At 41.5% G+C, this 18,644-nt stretch overlaps 1 protein-coding gene across 1 annotated transcript in view; it reads right to left on the bottom strand.

Moving 5' to 3' along the window:
* FMN2 (formin 2) overlaps positions 1-18,644 on the bottom strand; it is a 166,200-nt gene that overhangs the window by 84,714 nt on the left and 62,842 nt on the right. The window contains exons 5-6 of the mRNA XM_066605407.1: positions 13,438-15,230; positions 6,827-6,971 (exon numbers count right to left, since the gene is read on the bottom strand). Coding sequence (XP_066461504.1) covers positions 6,827-6,971; positions 13,438-15,230 — 1,938 coding nt within the window. The remainder of the gene's footprint in view (positions 1-6,826; positions 6,972-13,437; positions 15,231-18,644) is intronic.

Here is an 18,644-nt window from a genome sequence, read left to right as displayed (position 1 = left end):
ATAGATTCAATGGCCGTCTCAACCCTAAAACTAACAAGGCCAAAGGAGACAAAGAGACCATGGATAGTGACATCTTACACACCCAATAGTAAGATGTCGCTTAACACTGTTTGACTGGGCCCTAAAACAGAGCTGTACCTTCCACAGCAGATACAAACAGAAGAATGGTACAAAACACCTACATTTGATGGTATAAATTGATTCAGGAGCATTGCAAGATGATTTTCCTGAATTGTATATCCATTAATTAAGACATTGATAACAGCATGGGTGTTATATTATGTCTTAAAACACAGCATTAAATGGTCCAAGAGTGTGTCTGATATGGCAATCTTATGGAACAAAGAAGTCTTTTCCAATGGACAACCATAAGACCTTTATCCTCATTCACTGGAGGATAAGGATCATTAGGCTTACCCTTATTCATTAGAGCCTATGCAGCTGATAGAATTATTGCACAAGGACAGAGGCATTTGTTAAGAATAATAAGATGGGAAAACAATGTTGAAATATATTTACTTTTATACTAAATTTTTTTCCTAATTCTATCAAATGCTTGTAACTGTGTTTTACTTTATATAAACATAGAAATCATACAAGAAGAGGAATTGCAAATCAGTGTTAGTACTGCCAGATTAGAAAACAACATTTTGTGAGTACCCCACATGTTGCCATGGTATAGATCCAAAGGTAGGTATCCAACAAGGAGTATCAGTAGACAAATCAGAGCAAAAACAAGCGAAATGGTGCAAGCTATACGCAACTTATGATGACTTTCCTTCATGCTTTTCACTTTTGATCTTAGCAACCATAGGTGGATGGTTTAGTGAAATCATGCACGTAGGTTTGTAAATTTTGATGTATGTGTTCTTGGTCTACTGTTTGTTTAAGGTAACCCTTACCTGTATCCCTAGGAGGATATGGTGCCTAGGCCCAGTGTAGTGTCAGCAGCCACACAACTGGGTCTATCTGTGTGTAATGGCTTGGGAACCCCACAGCACATCTGGCATCCCACTTGGAGGCATCAAGCAGGAAAAGCAGTGTTCCCCAGGTGCTGCCACCTCAATTAGCCCCCAGCCAAACCACTATGTGGCAGATGTGGATGCGCATCTGCCTGCATGACAGATACACACAAGTGTTCAGCAAAATGAATAAAATATAACAAGAGGAGGGCAGATGATGAAGTATATATGAAGTGGCTATAATTGTCTAAATGTGTATTGATTTCACTGTATTGAGGCTACTATGAGACAATAAAAGACTATTATGAGTCATTAAGAAGTTGTACAGAGCGGACTTAAGTGGCTTGATAAGAATGTAGAATGTAATGGGTCATGTGATTAATAAGACCTTAAATGGATAACTTCTGGCTACAGACAAAATGTGTAATGTATTTATAATGTAAGCTGGTCTTTGTTATGAGCGGGGGGAAACACCCTGTCCACTCATAGTAACATAGAGTGTAAGGCTGAAAAAAAGACATATGTCCATCTAGTTCAGCCTATTAACCCCCAATGTTGATCCAGAGTAATGCAAAAACCCCAAGATGTAGAAGCCAATTTTCCTCATTATAGGGGGGGAAAATGATTCTGTACTCCAATCTGGCAATCAAAATAATCTCTGGATCAACAGCCCTTCTGAAGTAATTAGTGACTATAACATGTAATATTGTTACACTTAAGTAAGGCATCCAGGCCCCTCAAGCTCTTTTAGTGAGTTCGCCATCACTACATCTTCAGGCAGAGTGTTTTATAGTCTCACTGCTTTTACAGTAAAGAACCCCCTTCTATGTTGGTGTAGAAACCTTCTTTCCTCTAGACGTAGAGGGCGCACCCCTGTTACAGTCACAGTCCTGGGTATGATAGATGGTGGGAGAGATCTCTGTATTGTCCCCTGATATATTTATACATAGCTATTAAGTCGCCCCTCACCCACGAAATGGAATAGAACCACGATGCAGGAAACAAATCGAGGCATGTTCTATTCTTCTCCATGCTCTCACATCGCAGCGCCCATTGATTTCAATGCAATGCCAGGTATCCCACTGAAAACAGCCGTGATTCACGGCCCATTATTGCGCCTGCCCGTGTGAAGTTAGCCTTAATTAAAATCCCTAAGTCCTCTCACATGTCAGCTTTGCCCAGTAGTTTCACATTTAGCGTGTAATGGTGACACGTATTTCCCCTATCCATGTGTATAACCTTACATTTATCAGTGTTAAAACCTATTTGCCACTTTTCTAACCAAGACCCCAACCTACCCAGATCTATTTGCAACTATATTATTAACTATATTGTTTTGATTACTTTACATAGTTTTGTATCATCTGCAAATATTGCTATTTTACACTCCTTCTACTGGGTCGTTAATAATTAATAGGGCCCAATACTGCCCCCTGCGGTACCCCATTAGTAACGGTGATGTGACCCAATCAGAGTATGTACCATTAATAACCACCCTCTGCTTTCTATCACTGATCCAGTTACTTACCCACATATATACAAGATATACAAGATCCAGTGACTCTCCATGGTCCAGTCTAGAACTAACCTCTTCATAGAAGCTAATCAAATTAATATGACAGGAGTGATCCCCTCATAAACCCATGCTGACATGGAATTATACAGCTAATTTCCGTGAGGTACTACAGGATTGCATCTCCTGGAAACTCCTCAAACATTTTACTGACAATAGAAGTTAGACTTAATGGTCTTTACTTTCCAGGTTCACTTTTTGACTCATTTTTAAATATCGGCACCACATTTGCTATGTGCCAATCCAGTGGGGGGACCCCATAACTATAGAGTCCTTAAATATAAGCAATAATTGTTAGTCTATCATATTACTTAATTCTGTTAGAACCCAAACATGTTTTCCATCGGGGTCCCAGCGATTTGTTTATTTTTATTTTTTACAGTGGCTCTGAACTTCCTCCTTGGTTAGACTGAAGAGTTTATTTCATAACTCTGATTTCAGCTGACATTTCTTTTTCCTGAGTGAATACACTAGCGAAAAAACTATTTAACAGATTTGCTTTCTCCTCATCACCCTCTATAATTTTTCCTGCATTATATTTTAAAGGGCCACCACTTTCAGTAATAATCTTTTTTCTATTTATATAGTTGAAGAACAATTTTGGGTTAGTTTTACTCTCTCTGGCAAGAAGTCTCTCTGTCTCCATCCTTGCTGATTTTATCTGCTTTTTACATCATTTATTTATTTTGCCGTATAGGTTTTTAGCGATTCTTCGCTGGTTTCTTGTTTTAGTAGTTTAAATGCTTTCTTTTTGCTGTTTATTACTCCCTTTACATCTTAATTGAGCCACATGTTTTTTCCTATTCCTAACCCTTTTATAGCCTACCGCCTGTCACCTCAAAGCACATACAACAATGTACAGCATGCGTCTCTTTCCCTGTCACATACTTGGCTCCCACAGGTCGCTGCCCATGTCAACAGCTCTACCACACAGCTGCTAATTGTTTTATTCGCCAGAATAAGTGCTAGGAACACCCATACCCTGCTGACCAGTTTTCTACACTTTAGCCACCTAGAGGCACAAACATGTAAAAAGTTAAACCAGCTAATATGCATATTTAATTCAGGGTGACCTATATTTATGCATCTATAAGGACCTTTGAGAGAAAGTCACATGTCCTGCTAGATCTAGCTTGTGAGCTGCTAGGACCTTAAAGTCACATTGATTGGCTGAGAGACTGGTTGGTGTATATATACTGACATGGACACCAGGGAGAGAACAAGAAACACAGAACCGAAAGGCATTGTAAAGTTCTGCACAGCAGATGTCATGCAGATACAAGTGAGACAATATGTGTGGATTGAAAGTGCTCCTGTGCATTATAAGTGAGAGGACGCAGTGTGGAAAGGTAAGAAGAACTCCCACGATCCATGAAAGCTGAGAGAGAAAACACTGGTACACTGTGAAGAAAAACAGAATGGGCTTCCACCGTCGTGAGTCGAGAAAGAAGTGAAGTTGTTCATGTTATATAAGACTCGTTGGGAGTCTGTAACTGCAGGAGAATATAAAAGCCTCCAGAGACTGTCCAACTGTCTCCAGCATACCTGTATTGGTTTTGCCAGTGAATGTGCTACAAGGCCTACATAAGGGGAACGCAATGCTAAAACGCCTGTGAACAGGCAGCCAGCAGATACTCTTCCTTTGACAAGTTTCTCTGCTGTGACACACCAGATTTTTGTATTGTGTATTATTAAAGTTAAAATTTAAATAAACACAGATTTGAAAAAAAAAGTTACTTAAAGGGGTTGTCTCGCGAAATCAAGTGGGTCTATACACTTCTGTATGGTCATATTAATGCACTTTGTAATATACATCGTGCATTAAATATGAGCCATACAGAAGTTATTCACTTACCTGCTCCGTTGCTGGCGTCCCCGTCGCCATGGTGCCGTCTAACTTCGGGGTCTTCTTGCTTTTTTAGACACGCTTGCGCAGATGGATCTTCTCCCTTCGGCTGGTCTCGGAAGCATCAGCGTTTTGGCTCCGCCCCCTTGTACGCGTCATCGCGTAGCTCTGCCCCCGTCACGTGCCGATTCCAGCCAATCAGGAGGCTGGAACCGGCCACGTCATGGGGCGGAGCTACGCGATGACGCGTACAAGGGGGCGGAGCCAAAACGCTGATGCTTCCGAGACCAGCCGAAGGGAGAAGATCCATCTGCGCAAGCGCGTCTAAAAAAGCAAGAAGACCCCGAAGTCAGACGGCACCATGGCGACGGGGACGCCAGCAACGGAGAAGGTAAGTGAATAACTTCTGTATGGCTCATATTTAATGCACGATGTATATTACAAAGTGCATTAATATGGCCATACAGAAGTGTATAACCCCACTTGATTTCGCGAGACAACCCCTTTAACCCCTTGAATGGCAGGTTTCCTACCACCCTGTCGTGCCCACCAGGGCAGGTTTTTTAAAATGGTCTAATCATTGAATTTCAACTAGTTTTGCAGTTGCGTCTCAAGAGCCATAACTTTTTCATTTTTCCATTGACATGGCCATATGAGGGCTTGTTTTTTGCGGGACAAGTTGTGATTTTTTAAACAGGGGGGAGGAAAAAAAGAAATGGGGAAAAAAGAAAAAAAGGGGCCATGTCATTAAGGGGTTAAATAATGTATTAACTTCCTTCTCTGGGTCATTACGACGCACACGGATACCACATGTGTGATTGTATTTTTGATTTTTTACAAAGTAAAGGGAGACAAGTGTTTTTTTTATTTTTTTAATAATTTTTTAACTTTTTTTTTTTTTCATTTTTTAAAAATTTTTTTTTTTTTTTGTCCCTTTAGGGGACTTCCACAGGGACCCATCAGGACCCCTGATCACATTCCGGGGGTCCGATGGTGACAGCCCTTTACATGCTGCAGTGACAGCCCTTTACATGCTGCAGTCACATAGACTGCAGCATGTAAAGGGTTAACACAGCAGAGATCGGAGGTTTTCTCTGATCTCTGCTGTAAGAGCTGGTACCTAGCTGTCCTCTGACAGCTAACAACCAGCTCTCCCTGCCACAGAGACCGTCGGCTGGCTTCTGACAAGCCGATGGTCTCTATGGCAACTTGTAAACAAAGCAGGACATTGCCGACATGTCTGCAATACCTTCTGCTGGTTTTTCAAAGCCCTTGCACTGCTCTGTGTGGGTCTGTGCAGGCAGAGCACACTGTCACAGCTTGTGGCATTGTGCTCTGCAGCTCCCATAGTGATACATAGCCCGGAAATCTTCCGGGCTATGTTGCTATGGGCAGTGGAGCTCGTCCCGGAAATTTTCCGGGCGTGCCACTCAAGGGGTTAAGCTTTAATGGGTTATCCAACCTTGTAAAATTGAAGGGCTATCCTTCAGAAACCCCCAAGCTGCCATGACGACTGGACCTCTGAACACTGATTAGAGCATCTAAAGGGTTAACAGCCGTGATCACTAAGGGGGACCATAACAATTATGTAACAAAAATAAGTAAATACAGAAGAAGTTTTTATAATTAGTGCCCTTGAAAATTTGGAATTTTGTGTGATGTAACAGTGTAACTTAATATGCATTTGTGTGGCAACTGTTTTAAATGAAAACATTAGTACTTTAAGTTATGTATATTTCTAATTGGTTGCGAACAAAAAAAACAAACAAGTTCTAAACAATCAATCAATTTCAGTTAAAAATTATAGATTTTATTGACCTCAATTAATGCAATAGCATACACGTGGTTTCACTACGAATCATCCAGAACTGCAAACGGAATGATTTAGGCTGCATTCAGACGAACGTATATCGGCTCGGTTTTCACGCCGAGCTGATATACGTTGTCCTCGTGTGCAGGGGGGGGGAGGATGGAAGAGCCAGGAGCAGGAAGTGAGCTCCCGCCCCCTCTCTGCCTCCTCTCCGCCCCTCTGCACTATTTGCAATGGGGAAGGGCGGGCCAGGGGCGGAGCTAAGTTCCACGAATTAGCCCTGCCCGCGCCCCGCCTCTCCCTATTGCAAATAGTGCAGAGGGGTGGAGAGGAGGCAGAGAGGGGGCGGGAGCTCAGTTCCTGCTCCTGGCTCTTCCATCCTCCCCCCCCTGCACACGAGGACAACGTATATCGGCTCGGCGTGAAAACCGAGCCGATATACGTTCGTGGGAATGCACCCTTACAGTTATATATTTTCGAAAGAGATAATCACAAAATGCCCCTAGTTCTGATTACTAATTAAGCATATGTGTCATACGTGTGATGAATGTGCAATTTTCAGATCAGCAGTTTATCACAAAATACAGCTTAATCAAAGTATTCTCAATAACATAATAAAGGATATAAAGACTTACTTGTTTGGACTTTGTCTTGGTTATAGTGTCAGAAATAGGTTTCTTTTTTTCTTTTACTGCAGTTTTGGAAAATAGACTTTCAAGCTCATCAACATCAACTTTTGGCTCACTAACTACATCCCAAACGAGAGGGCTGCTGATATCTCTAAGATGACACATAAAAAAACTTTTAAGATCAGACAATATTTCAAATAAGAGAATATCTAAAAAAATTCTTTTTATGTACAATGAATAGTAAATCACAGTATATATCTTGTACCAGGGGCGTAACTATAGAGGGTGCAGGGGATGCGGTTGCACCTAGGCCCAGGAGCCTTAGGGGGCCCATAAGGCCTCTCTTCTCCATATAGGGAGCGCAGTACTATGAATAAAGCAGTATAGTTGGGGGCCCTGTTACAGGTTTTGCATTGGAGCCCAGAAGCTTTAAGTTATGCCTCTGTGTAGCATGGTTTAGGTATTGGTACGGGTACAGATACAGATAGAGGGGGGGGGGGCAGCTCACCTTTTGCATCAGGGCCCCTGAGCCTTTAGTTACTCCCCTGTCTTGTACTGTATTTAATGTTGTAATGTAAGCATAATGTTGACAACTACTGTCACCCATTAAAATCCAAGATTCATCACAGAACAGAGAATGCCTGTCATTGTGTTAAACGTGGCTGTTTCTAAAAAAAAGTTAAGAGATATATACATAATATTCAGTAATTGTTAAGAAAAGCTATTTAGTACGTGTCATTTATTTAGTGAAATGCAAAGAAGCCAAGCTGTCTATTAGGTGACATTACATGTTGGAGGACTAGGGGTGTCCTATCTCATCAAAATATCCCGTCCACAGGATAGGGAATAACGTGCTGATTGGTGGGGTTCAAGTTCAAGCATTTTCTTCGAGACTCCAATTGAAGTGAGTGAAGCAGAGGTGAGCATGTGCAGCTACCACTGCCAGAATTGCAGGATGCACCAGGAGTGAAATCTATGGATCATTGACAATTACAGGAGTTACTTGCTGAGATGGAAATACCATTTAAAGAGGATCTTGTACACAGCTATACAGCCAGCCTTGCTGACATAAGAACGACACCCATCCCACTTTTCCAAGAAAATTAAAGGATATTATGGAAGGCCTGTGTCCTCACATAAAAGGAGAAAAAAAAATTTGGGTTCTATAAAAGGTGAAAGTTTGCTCTAAGCGCCAAGGTCCAAAATAAATCTAGTCATCAAAGAGTTAATTACAGTGTAATTAAACTTTTATTTGTTTTTCTATAAAACAACAGTACAAGTGAACATGGTATCTTACCCCAGAGAGACTCGCCAAATTTATACCATCTTATCTTAATATTTGTTTTCCTAATTGCCGAAATGTCGGTTAATTAGCGCATATCCTCTGCTTCTGCACTGTAGTCCGATCACATTGGATGAGAACTGAACATCTTTTAAACTCTAAACTTAGCACCAATATTGAGCTATCTCCGTGGTCCACACTTCTGAATGCTGAAACAGTAGGATTGCCAACAGGTTCTTATGTACTATTCACTGGCAAATAGAGCATTATTGTTAGCTGGAAAGTCCCAACCATTCAATTTCCCAGGGCCCTAGGTAAGATCAATGAGATTCAGTGTTTTGAAGCCCCGCACAGAAATAGAGCATGGCGCGATTTATTTGCTGCGCATGATTTCATGGGGACAAATCGCGTCCGTCTGCCTAGGATTGCGTTTCCCGCACACGCAATCCGCGCCTCAAGGGAAAATGACATCCGCAGGTATTTAACTACCTGCGGGTGTCCAATGCATCCCTATGGGGCGCGGATCACACGTGCGGGACACCCGCTGCGGATCTGTCCCCGTGGACATGAGGCCTAATGACGCGCCCCCTTTTTTTCCATTTTCGTTTTTTCCTCCCTCTTCAGAAAAATCATAACTCCTTTAATTATCTATCGACGTCACTGTATGATGGCTTGTTTTTTGCGGGATGAGTTGTAGTTTTCAATGGTGCTGTTTAAAGTACCATATAATGTACTGAAAAACTTTTTAAAAATTCTAAGTGGAGTAAAATAAAAAAAAACAAAACAGTTTTCACTGTAAAGGATCCACAGGTCGTTAAGCTTTGCGCCTCCCTATGTCTGATACAGTCAAGTCTGAGAGAAAAATAATAATGCAGCCTGAAAAGAAACAAGGTCTTAAAACAGCAAAGTAGAGACAAAGTCCTGCAAGGTATCAGGCAGGAGTCAGAGTCCTGGTTTGGATGGACAGGAAGGGTCAGAATTATTGGGATTTCTGTGTGAGAGCCTTCTAGGGTAGGGAAAGACTCTAGGGTCGCATGGTGTCTAATGGAAAAAGCTGGATGTCCAGTAGGAGCCATATTACTAGTCCCCAACACACCCACACTAGGCAAAACTGGCCAGAAGACTGTCTTACCAGGTTAGTGCCCTGATGCTGTCCTACATGGTGTAAGGCAAAAGAGGAGGCAGTCAGCATCACAGGCCCATTGCCTAAAGATGACTCTTGGGTGGCAGAAGAAAGGTTATATGTTTATTACAGTTGTTATACAAAAAAAGGTTTCCCCACCAGCACTCACTGATACCTAGCACAGGTGAGATAAAAATCAAATGCAGGAGTCACAGTGTACAGGAATCTGAACCTTTATTCCCTTCGGCCCACTGGTGTAACTATAGGGGATGCAGGGGATATGGTTGCACCTAGGCCCAGGAGCCTAAGGGGGCCCATAAGGCCTCACTTCTCCATATAGGGAGCCCAGTACTATGAATAAAGCATTATAGTTGGGGGCCCTGTTACAGGTTTTGCATTGGGGCCCAGGAGCTTCACGTTTACACCTCTGCTTAGGCCCAATGTCCATAGGCAGATTTTATTTCTAAAATCCACGCGTGGCCCCCGCACGGGAGATCCGTGCGTCTTGCTGCCCATAGGGATGAATTAGCATCCGTAGATCAGCTAAAAGCATGAGAATGGGATTTCTTCCCAGCGCGCGGGTCGCACGCACAAGAAGAAATCGCAGCATGCTCCATTTTTCTGCGAATCTGCCACACGGGCGGCTCCCGTGGCTTCCATTGAAGCCTATGGAAGCCCTCCGTATCCACGGGACAGCCACAGCTGCTTTTGTGCTGTGCCGTGGATACGTAGGAGTGCAGGAGATTTCTTTAAAAAAGCAGTGCATGGCGCATGCGCATGGCACGCTCCTGGCGTGCTGAGCACATCTGCCAGCCAGAAGAAAGAAGATCCGGCCTGCACAGAGGAGAGCCCAGCAGTGAATATCAAAAAAAGAATTGCTATGGCAGCATACTAAAGGTGCAACATAGATCTTCAAAAAAAGCTTTATTTCTCCATAAAAGCAAACTTTTCGACCAACGAACTGGTCTTTCTCAAGCTTGCACCTTTTGTATGCTGCCACAACAATTATTTTTTTGATATTACAGTTGTTATGACGCAGTAAAGCACTTTGCGTATAACAAGAGTAAAGATACAGTGCTAAAGCCACAGACAGCAATATACTAAACAATGGTTCCGCACATTTACTCAAGGTGTTCCAATGTTAGGTCCCGAGAAGTGTGGGCTGAATTATTAAACCAAAGTAAAGGCCCATTTACACCAGCCAATGATCGCTAAAAAAAAATCGCTAATCGGCGATCATTTTAGCCATAATCGTTGCGTCTAAATTTGTGCCCATTGTGCACTATTCGAGCACTGCTAGCTGATCATTAAATTCAGTCCAACCTAAAAATCTTTGTTCAGCCTTATCAGCAGTTCTCCAGCTGCTGATAGCATTGTTTCCCGTGGAGAACAAAGGATCTGAGCGTAGATTTGTTCTAGCCTCGGGCTATTAACTGCATTCAGCTAAGGCTTCATTTGCACACTTAATTGGTACTTAATAGTAGTAGCTACTTAATATTTTATGTAAAATGATCGCTCAAAGCTGTGACTCAAATTGTCGTTTGAGTGATCTTTGAGTGATCATCTGCTGGTGTAAATGGGCCTTAAGTCGTGAGAAGCATACATTTAGTGATGGCTTCCATGCATTTATCATGTGCTGAATGTGCATAATTAACCAGCTGCCACATGATATTGGCTGATGCAGGCTGGATGCAGAATTCCAGCAGCTGCCTGTCTGAGTGAGAATACCTGAAATTACAGTTAGAGCCATAAATGTATATCAATCAGAAATATTGAAACGAGAGTTGCTAAATTCTAGGCAGAACAGGCACATATCAAAAAAGATGACACTTGCATTTTTGCTGCCACTCTAGAGAATGCTGTACCTTGTAAATAACATTTTGGATGATGTAACGTTTAAGTATGCAAACCCTCCTATCGAGTGCTACGTAAAATAGCACATTAAGTACATATTATTGATTTTTCAGTAAAAATCATTTATTGCTACAATTAACTGCCCCATGCCATCACAACATTCACCTGTTACACATACAACAGTTTTACCCAAAACACTCTACAGCCATCTGCCGCTTCCTTGCAAAATTGTGCGGCCATTTTAAAAACCACACCATTTTGGGCTAATACATCATCCCTGGCAGTTTTCAACTGCCCCCAATGCCTTCATCCTCCTGAGGATGCTTTTACACATCTGAGTAAATCATGCGAGATTTGCGGGTTGCGAGACGTACAAATCTCATACAAGTATGAACCCTATTCTTTTGAAGTGCAGGAAAAAATCATGGCATGTTCTAACTTTTTGCCTTCCTCAGGACGATCACTCATTGTATTCAAAGGGACTTTTATGCGATGCTCAGTGTTTTTGCCTGAAAAATGCCTTGTATTTGTGGGTACATTTCACGTTCACGTGCATGATATTGTTGCCGAGTTTCATCGCCCAATATCATGCTTGTCTGTGTGTAGGTAGCCTTAGAGTGAAACCTCTTCAAAAAACTACCTCTTGGAGAAGACCATTCCTTATACATACCAGATTTTCTTCATTCTCATCACATACTATTTTTCTGGCCTCTGCTTTGAGAAGACCAACCATCTATAAGACCATTTTTCAATCCAATTTTGGGCAATCTTTTCAAAAAGGTTTCACTGTACATTTACATTTAGAAAACATGAAAAATGCTGCACAAATAGTTTGGCTCAGGAGGATGCCCCAGTTGCTACCCTAACTTGATAAGCCATACATAATCAAGATGGGAATACCCCTTTTATGCTGTTCATGCAGTAAAGAACATAACACTGGGACCAGCTTTCCATACTATCTCTCCATTACTGCGGTGTTCTTCTTTTTATTTGGGGGTATGAAAACGTATTATGACAGAGGATAATAGAGAAGAACAAAAGCAGCTAAGAAGCTAAACCATTCTCCATGCTAATAAGGGAGATGGAATTCCTCCAAGCCAAAGTCAAACTCTTTATACAGGTCCTGTAATAATGACTGGGAATTAAAAGCAAAGCCAAACTCCATGTACAGACAGCCATTTCAGGGTATTTGCCCTTCATCAGTGTCCAGTAGGAGTCTGGCTTTGCTAGTGAGAGGCCTGGGAGGGGAGTCAGAAATGCTATCTTTTTTCCTTAGGGAGAGCACCTAGACAGTGAGTGAGGAGACTCAAAAGGCCATTCAGACTCCATGGAGTCTGGCTTTGCTTTTAATTCCCAGTCATTGTTACAAGGCTTGTATAAAGAGTCTGACTTTGGCTTGAAGGAATGCTGCCTTCCAATAGGTGGCACTGTGGAGGTATTATTCCATCTCCCTTATTTGCACATAACCCAGAGGAGCATAATTGGCTTTTTGAGTCTCCTCACTCATCATCTAGGTGCTCTCCCTCAGGAGAAAAGATAGCGTTTCTATTCTCCATGCTAGAAATGGCATAAAGTATTATTGCAGGGAAAAAAAACATAGTTAAAAAACACTACTGAATCTTTCCATATATGCAGGGTTGACAACCATCGTTTTGGCAGCTAGAGGAGCTTGTGCAGATTAACTTTATTGTGTATTCTGAGCTATAGACTTATATAACTTACATTCTTTATCATTCATTATGGCTTTCCATTGCATAAATGTTGACTGTGCATTTTTGTTCAGAAAGAAAAAGAAAAAGTTTGGCAATCGCACACATGTCAAAGACTGTTATTGTCCTTAGTGATAACCTTGCTAAAATGATTGCTCCTTTCTAGTTACAATATTGATCTGTAATAATACAAGATGGTTGATATACTGTACAATATAAAAAAAACTTTATATTACATTGGCTTTGGAATCAGTTTTATCTTCTAATAATGTGTATACTGGAAAGTACTAGCATTAGAGATGAGCAAGTGTACTCGGTAAGGACAGGTACTTGAGCCAGTATCATCATTACCGAGTACCTGCCCGCTCGCCCGCAAAGACTCGGGTGCCGGCGGGGGCGGGCAGCGGCGGGAGAAGTGCGGGGGGGGGAATGGGAGGGAGATCTCTCTCTCCCCCCTGCTCCCTCCTGCTCACTCCCGCAACACAGCGCTCACCCACGCCGGCACCAGAATCTTTGCGGGCAAGCAGGCAGGTACTCGGTAAGGACAATACTCGCTTGAGTATCTGTCCTTACCGAGTACGCTCGCTCATCTCTAACTAGCATTTATAAGCAGATATGGATGCATTCATTCATTCATTCAGAGTATTACCTTTTCCCATGTATTTCAATTCTTGTCCAGTAAAGAGGTTTCATAGGCCTTGTAGGTTCAATTGCAGCTTTTCTATTTTCTTTGCCATGGCTTAATCCTATTGAAAATAATCCGGTAGGCAGAGGAGGTGGTAGATGTGCTTGTTGATGAGCAAAAGGATTAATTGAAGACGCTGGTGGTGGTAAAATTGGTGGTGGTGGTGGTGGAGGAGGTGGAGGTGGCATGGGTGAAAGAGACTGAATTGCTGCAGTACCTGGTAGTGGAGGTGGTGGTGGTGGAGGAGGAGGGGGAATTTGAATGGTTCCTGGTAAAGGTGGTGCTGGTGGTGGAGGGGGTGGAGGAGGCGGTGGAATGACTGTGGTATATGGAAAAGGTGGTGCAGGAGGAATTCCACTGATGCTAGGTAGTGGAGGTGGCAAAGGGACAGGAGGAAAACCTGGCAATGATGGTAGAGGAGGTGGTGGAGGAGGAAATCCAGAAGTACCTGGAAGTGGTGGCGGAGGAGGAACTGAAGTAACAGCTGATAGTGGAGGCAGAGGGGGTGGTGGTGGTGGAGGAGGAACTGAACTAACAGCTAATAGTGGAGGGAGAGGGGGTGGTGGAGGAGGAGGAGGAACTGAACTAACAGCTGATAGTGGAGGGAGAGGGGGTGGTGGTGGTGGTGGTGGAGGTATTGCAATATCAACTGGTAGTGGAGGTGGCGGTGGAGCTGCAATTGTACTTGCGCCTGAGGGTAAAATATAGGGTGGCAACGGAGGAGCTGCAGTCATAGAGTGCACTGAAAGTGGCAGAGAATTAAATGCTGTCATACTGTCTATATGGGCTGGTACTGAAGGTGGAAAAATTGCTGTACAACATGGCAATGGTGGAGGCGAAGGAATTGAAGCATGAGGTAATGCTGTTGACAGAGGTACTGAGGAATTACATGGTTGTGTAAGTTGTAGTTGAGATGAATGATGAATTATAGTGGTATATGGTAATGGTGGAGCTGGTGGAATTTCTTCAGAAGCTGAAACTAAAGTTGATCTCTCAGGCGGAACAATGTGTGTTAAGGAGTTTAAAGTTTGTTTTTCATTAGGGTAAGTCTGATGTGTTGTGTTTGTACAACATGAGGATTGCAATGCTCTAGTAATTGTGGCATGAGATGGGCGTTCAGTCAGATGATTCTCAATGCATAGATTTGAGTGAAATGGGGAAGACAGTGGGCACACAATGTCCATACTAGTATGAGGTACAATAGTGGGTGAATCAGTACTAAGACAATGAGAGAAAGATGAAACCTTATCTTCAGGCAAGCTATCGTGTTTTTCAAGATATCCTGCACAGTTTAAAGCAGTACTAGGTGATACCAAATGGTTAACTTGCCCAGAAGTTATTTCTTTGCCTGATGGAGGATTTAAACATTCGGGAGCTTCATTAACAGACTGTTGAGAGTTTGACTTCTGCAGCAAGTATGCAGAACAATCATCACGTTGTGATAAAAGTTGCTTTCCAGATGAATTCTGAAATGTTTCTGTATGGAACAAAGGCACTTCTTGTAGTACATACTCTGCTACTGGCGATGTTTGCACGGATTTGCCTTGTACATGATTCTTTAGTGACAGGTTTGGAGTGCAGTCATTTGTTGCAAATGGTTCCGAAAAAATAATACTTTGATCTTCCGGTTCTTTAATTGCAGAATCACTTGGTTGAGTATATTGCCTTTCATGTTCTGCAAGTTTAGCCTTCAGATCTTGTATTGTTTGTTCTAGTTGCTGTATAATATTTATGTGATCTTCTTTCATGTCTTTATCCTGTTTAAAAACATTGGATTACATTTTAACACTAAAGACTTTCATTTTTTATTAAAAATAAATCGATAAATACAATCCAATGATAAATAAGTTTGAAATGGCAATTAAACAATTGATTCAACCATACAAAAAACTCAATTTCCATGCTGTGGTAACTGCATGTGCCTGATGCCGACCCATGGCAGACAACTAAGCCAAAAGGCCCATTTACACGTAGATTTATCACTCAAAATCCGTTCAAACGACCGAAAATGAGTGATGTAAACATGAGCATCATGCGTTTTCATTTGAACGATGATTTTAAGGTGAACATAAAATTCATCGTTCAGCTACTGACAGGTAAAGCAAACATATTTATCTGTCAGAAGACCACAGGCTGTTATCTCCACGGGAGTTGGCAGATAACATAATAATCTGCCAGCAGCCTTGAGCAGAATTATGCAGCGGTGTGCACAGCTGGGTGTGTGATTAATTACATACTGGGCTCTGCAAACAGCTCTTGGCAGCCCTTTTACATGCTACTGAAGATGATAAAGTGTTAATGGCCATTAACACTTTATGCAAATAGATTGCAAAAATCTTTAAATCTTCCAGTCATTTGAAAGATTATCTTTGCATGTAAATGGGCTTTAAAGCAACATTCTGGCTAAAACAAATTAGTATCATAACTTGAGGGTATATAAAACATAGTAGTTCATTGTTGCTTCATGGCTTTGTTCACCTGGATACCTTTGGAGGAGCCTGTAAGACTTTGCAGATATCAACATGTGGATCAAACTGGTACTTCAAGTTGGAATTTATTATGACCAAACTTGCATAAAAGCTGCAGAAAGATTACTCATAGTAATCTCATTAGGAAACTAAACATAGAAACAAGGGATCACAATCTGGGATTAGTTGGGGAGAAGATGAGAAGCAATGTCAGGAAATATTACTTTACTGAAAGAATAGTAGATACTTGTAACAAATGTCCTGCAGATATTTTGTAAAAATCAACAATAAGTGAATTTAAGCATATCTGGAAAAAGTATACATCTTTTTTAAGTGCATATTCACATCTTGTAAATTCTGGTATAACAGTACAAGCCATGTGGATGTGATTTTAACAAATCTCATCCAATTGGTGTAGAAAAAATCAATGCGGAATCCATTGTGGAACTGGCATGTGGTGCGGACATCAAATCCATAACATGTCAATTTATGCTGATTTTTAAGGTGGACTTCAACTTTCCAAACGAGGAGGGGAAATCCATGTTAAAACCACGTGAACATCTGTATCAAAATCCAAATGTTACATGCAGATTTTTTAATGGATTTTAGGGAGCAGATTTAGACGTGTATTTGCACCAAAATCCACAATAGCCCTTCACAGTTTAGACATAGTTTAAAATGACTTCTTTTATTGAATAACTTTTATTAAAAAAACATAGAACACAAAAATAGGGCACTACAGATAACCCTCTAGGTTGTCGATATCTTAACCTTAGCCAGGAGGAAAACGACTATAGCCACTCGCTTAGTTTTTCATGCCCTTCTAATGTCTAAGACAGGGCCATGTATTTCAATGATAATGCGGTAGCTGTCGTTTATTTTGTAAAACTTGGATTGGGGTGGGAGCAAGTTTATTTTTGATTACGCATATCTTCCCAAAAAGGTTTTTATTCCTATGGTCAAGGTTTGATCAAGACTTAGATTCAGTGCAAGTATCACTACAAGTAGTCTTGTATCTTTTCCAGTATAGGAAGATGGAAGATCTGCGAATCACCAAGACGTATGTCTGTGAACTTGATGATAAACATATAACTCTTGTTTCAGATAGAGATCAAGTTCATAAAGGCCCCTCACCTATCCTTATCGTTACATATCTAACATTATAATCTCCAATATTTTATATTTTTCGTATCTGTTTCAATCTCATTAAATCTCGACGCGTTTCGCCGCTTATTTTAGCGGGTCATCAGGAGATTTACTTTCATGTAGGTTATTATAGCTCTGGTTTTATGCAGATGACTATTCCAGAGTCTAGTTAGCTCTATTTAGAGATGATAATGATAACTCTTACAGAGACAGAGTATTCAGTGCAGATGGTACTTTCTAGATATAGAGTTTGCGAATTCATATAGAGAAACAACTATAATATCAAAGTGGTTTGTGTATAGTTGTAATCAATATGAGATCCTGTCTCCTTTTTCCAAAAGAGGCAGTCTTATGATAAGCAATGTGCTGCTATAAATGATATAGATCTCATATAGTCAGGTCTGCACAGTTATAGGAGGACAGCCTTGAATATAGACAGTCACTCCAGATAGTGCCAAACTCTATTATCATGAGTGGTATGAGATCTATCTCTTTTCCTTAGGAGCAATATTGTGATGGTCAATCATTTGCTCCATGTGGTGTAGATCTCATATAGTCAGGTCTGCATAACTAGCAGAGAACAGCCTTAAATGTAGGCTATCACTCTATAGGATGCAGAACTGAGATCTCAATAAATATTTCTTTCTTATAGAGAAGGCAGTCTGCGGTGAGCAGACAGCGTCTCTACAAGATGTAGATCTCAGTATTTTAGACAATCTGCAATCAACCGCAACCAAAAAGAAAATAAAGGGAATATCAGATAAAAATATTCCCCAGTTGTGGTTGAAGCAGCCTGACTTGTCTAACTTCTTTTAGAAGCACTGCCTATTGCTGATAGAGATATTACTAGTCTATGGTAAGAGTGGTAGCGCCTCTGGCCTGGATGGTAGGTCAGGGCTATCTGAGTGCTGTGGGATTATCTTCCCTTATAAAGCAAGCTTTCTCCTCCCAGAGGGAGTGTATCCAGATTTTCTGACAAATGAAATTGTTTAGGGGGCGGACCCCTTTTTTTTTTTTTTTTTTTATCATATACATATATATGTACATGGGAGGAAGAGGAAACTTACCATCAAAATACTGTTTCCCTGATAAATGGTTAGATATGCCATTTGTGACTGAGTATAACTAGTCAAGATATGGCTAATTATATGAAATATCCAATCTAGATTGTCACTTATGCCTTCTATTAACATGTAAGAGGAGAATTCAATCGACTTACATTCAACTGGATTACTGGAGAATTTAATCCATATTTCGGTGGTCTATTATCAGCCTGTGCAGTAATGTCATTATCCAGAATTGACCTCTCCTGGCTGCTGTGTTAGATGAGATGGAACAGCGTCACCATGGCGACGATGCTGGGGCGACGCTGGTCTCAACCGATGCGCTCATTGTTGACATGTCACCGTGTTACTGGTCACCATGGTGATGACGCCGAGGCGTCGCCGGCTCTACGCCGGAGCCCTCCGGCGCCGCTCCGTATTGAAACGTCATCACGTTCACGGACTCATGCTATCGTCACTACGCTACTGGTCACCATGGTGACGATGCCGAGGC

The sequence above is a fragment of the Eleutherodactylus coqui genome, chromosome 1 (assembly GCF_035609145.1).
Source record: "Eleutherodactylus coqui strain aEleCoq1 chromosome 1, aEleCoq1.hap1, whole genome shotgun sequence".
Lineage (NCBI taxonomy): Eukaryota > Metazoa > Chordata > Amphibia > Anura > Eleutherodactylidae > Eleutherodactylus > Eleutherodactylus coqui.
Note: the sequence above shows the minus strand (reverse complement) of the source record. Positions and strands in the feature narration are given on the sequence as shown.